Raw genomic sequence first — 3,684 nt, forward strand, 5'->3', positions numbered from 1 at the left:
ACACACACAGACACACAGACACTCACACTCACACACACACTCTCACACACACACACACACACACACACTCAGCTCTCACACAGCTGCTCGTCTCTCTCTGCAGGTGAGAAGCCGTTCCAGTGTAACGTGTGTGGGAAAGGATTCTCACAGGTATGTAAACACACAAACACACGCCTGATGCGTTCCTGCTGCATGCGTTCATGTGTCTGTGTGTTTGCAGGCAGGAAACCTGCAGACGCATCTGCGCAGACATTCAGGAGAGAAGCCGTACATCTGTGAGCTCTGTGGGAAGAGGTGAGCGTTCATCTTGTGAGAGAGGAATCAGACTGAACACGCACACTAAACCAGTTTGTTGCATGCACTGTGGAAAGACGGCAAAGTCTAGTGGAAAGAAATCTGCCAAAAATCCAGAATCCTCTCTGGAAAAACCTTTAACTCTAATATGACGACAAAATCAGAATTATGAACCTGACTTTATACAATGATCAGATTTATGTGCTGGAACTGAATGCAACTATGTGCATATTTAATGATATTCTGCATCATTTGCACATATAAACATACCGTTCCAGAGAGCGTGTGATATAAAGCAGCTGCTGTGATGCGTGGAGATGTTTAGTGGTAGTCTTCAGGGAATGACTGTCTGTGTGCTTCAGCTTCGCAGCGTCCGGAGACGTCCAGCGGCACATCATCATCCACTCGGGAGCGCGGCCGCACCTGTGTGACATCTGCGGACGAGGTGAGCGCCGTCAGCGATCGAACGCTGCGAGAGACAGAGCCATGCTGACCTCCGCTTCTGTCCGGCAGGCTTCAGCAACTTCAGCAACCTGAAGGAGCACAAGAAGACGCACAGCACGGAGAAGGAGTTCACCTGCGAGCAGTGCGGAAAATCCTTCAACATGCAGAGGAAGCTGTTCAAACACAAGCTCCGGCACAGCGGAGACAAACCCTACAGCTGCCAGACCTGCGGTGAGCGCTCTGATATATCACACTGATGCGCAGGGCAAGTAACCAGAGATACGGAATCAGATTACTTTCTTCAAGTAACTAGTAAAGTAACACATTACTTTTTAATTTAGAAGGAAATATCTGAGTCACTTTTTCAAATAAGTAACAGCAGTTACTTTGTTTCCATGTGTTGAGTGACAGCTCTGGTGTTGCCATGGTGACAGAAATCAGGAGTAAGTGCAGAGCGTTGTGTGAGAACATGATCTTACTGTAGTTCGAGACTCAATATCAACATGTTTACTCAAAAACAGATTCAGTGTTCCTCAAAATCAATAAAAACAGTCAAATGCAAACTCAGAATATTATACAAACCTGCAATAAATGTTAAATAAGACAAATATTATTTATGTATTTAATCCCGTCTTTGCTGCTGAGCTTCGATGATCCACTTCAGCCATAATAATAATCAAAAACGACACATTTGTGTATAATTTTAGTTATTGCTGAATAGTGTTGAACTTTCTTCTCCTGCGTCATATTCTTCATGTGATTAGTTTGAGCAGCGCCCTCTACTGTACAGACGTGAATTTACATTTCCTTCAGCCGGAGAAGCATTCACTTCACTTCTGGTGTGAAAGAGCTTTACGTTTGTAAAAGAAGAACTTTTTATGTTAAAAACAAACAAGCAAGCCCCGCCCAGATTTAAAGAGTAACTCAAATGTAACGTAACGCATTACTTTCCATAAAAAGTAACTAAGTAACGTAATTAGTTACTTTTTTAGGAAGTAACGCAACATTGTAACGCATCACTTTTAATAGTAACTTTCCCAGCGCTGCTGATGCAAGCATTGAAAGTACCGATACTCAATAGAAAAATATCAATACTAAGGTGTGTTTTATTTCCCAGTGATTTATTTAACAAAAAAATGTAATGTGTACAATATGCATTGAATTGGAGAAATAATGATATAGAATAGAATATTTTCCTGCTGCAAGAGTAACTCAAATGTAACGTAACGCATTACTTTCCATAAAAAGTAACTAAGTAACGTAATTAGTTACTTTTTTAGGAAGTAACGCAACATTGTAACGCATCACTTTTAATAGTAACTTTCCCAGCGCTGCTGATGCAAGCATTGAAAGTACCGATACTCAATAGAAAAATATCAATACTAAGGTGTGTTTTATTTCCCAGTGATTTATTTAACAAAAAAATGTAATGTGTACAATATGCATTGAATTGGAGAAATAATGATATAGAATAGAATATTTTCCTGCTGCTCTGAACACAGGCTAATGTTGCAGTCGCTCACAGACGGCGTTCACTCACTGCTGACGGTGCTTTCAAACAGGGCCGCGTCTCTCGAGTGTCGTAACAAACCATTGATGCTTTTAGGAACGGCAGCCCAGAACAATTCTCATCAGACGACAGAGAAACATATATGCTAGTTATTTCACAATAAACTAAATGAAATTGTAGCCTACATAGTTTGTGCAATTACATTTATTTAAACCGAACGTTAAAAGTTCATATTGATCATGTTCTATTCTGTAATGTTAATATAAATCATACACCGTCAGAATAAAAAGATTGTTTTACTGTCACTGCAGTCCCTTATGAAAATAAACCCTGCTTTTACTGAAGTGACCGTAGTTCAGCTATAGTGTTTGTAGATTTCCATAGTTACCACTACAGTAAACATATTAACCATGTGTAGACTAAAATATTACCTAATAAGTTGCAATTAAGGCGTATTGAATGTTAAAATGTGACCCTGGAGCACAAAACCCGTCATAATTTGTCTGAAATTGAGATTTATACATCATCTGAAAGCTGAATAAATAAAATTTGATAGGACAATATTTGGTCAAGATACAACTATTTGAAAATCTGGAATCTGAGGGTGCAAAAAAATCTAAATATTGAGAAAATCATCTTTAAAGTTGTTCAAATGAAGTTCTTAGCAATGCATATTACTAAGCAGAAATTAAGTTTTGATATATTTACGGTAGGAAATTTACTAAATATCTTCATGGAACATGATCTTTAATTAATATCCTAATGATTTTTGGCATAAAAGAGAAATGTATAATTTTGACCCATACAATGTATTGTTGGCTATTGCTACAAATATACCCCAGCGACTTAACACTGCTTTTGTGCTGCAGGGACACATATGTGTTTCAAATATAAAGTTAAGTGTGTAAACTTACTCTTAGTAATTTAATAATGTAATAAATGTCATAATTTTTCAGGTGAGTTTAGAAGTATGGTATCAGTGTGTTGTCAAACAGAATGCGTGGCACGGCCGTCGCTAACAGAAGCGCTGGTGTGTTTGCAGGGAAGTGTTTCGCGGGGTCAGGTGATCTTCAGCGGCACGTGCGCTCTCACACAGGTGAGCGGCCCTACACCTGCGACACCTGCGGCAAGAGCTTCACACGCACCGCAGTCCTGCGCAGACACCGCAGCTCTCACTGCAGCCGCGCAGACACAGACGCCTCCTGCAGGAGCCCCGAGGAGCTGAGCAGCGGAGCGCTGTGGGGACACGCCATGAAGACCCTGCAGAACCACACCGAGCACTGAACTTCTGTCATGTGACCTGCACTGTTTCTCAGCGTCACACTCTCCATTAAACACTATTTATGAATGCACTGGAGTCATTCTTCTGTGTGTGTGCGTGTGTGTGTGTGTGTGTGTGTGTGTGAAAGAGAGAGAGAGAGAGAGAGTGAGTGTGT

General features: G+C 40.7%; 1 protein-coding gene across 2 annotated transcripts in view; it reads left to right on the plus strand.

Annotated features, from left to right (window-relative positions):
- zbtb49 (zinc finger and BTB domain containing 49) overlaps positions 1–3,618 on the plus strand; it is a 13,516-nt gene extending 9,898 nt beyond the window's left edge. For both annotated transcript variants that reach the window (XM_016557458.1, XM_016557459.1), the window contains 5 exons: positions 104–150; positions 221–294; positions 657–739; positions 808–969; positions 3,291–3,618. In XM_016557458.1, the coding sequence (XP_016412944.1) occupies positions 104–150; positions 221–294; positions 657–739; positions 808–969; positions 3,291–3,532 (608 nt within the window). In that variant the 3' untranslated portion in view covers positions 3,533–3,618. The remainder of the gene's footprint in view (positions 1–103; positions 151–220; positions 295–656; positions 740–807; positions 970–3,290) is intronic.
- Positions 3,619–3,684: the final 66 nt, after the last annotated feature.

This window comes from Sinocyclocheilus rhinocerous, unplaced genomic scaffold (assembly GCF_001515625.1).
Source record: "Sinocyclocheilus rhinocerous isolate Xijiao unplaced genomic scaffold, SAMN03320098_v1.1 scaffold1519, whole genome shotgun sequence".
In the NCBI taxonomy this organism is placed as follows: Eukaryota; Metazoa; Chordata; class Actinopteri; order Cypriniformes; family Cyprinidae; genus Sinocyclocheilus; species Sinocyclocheilus rhinocerous.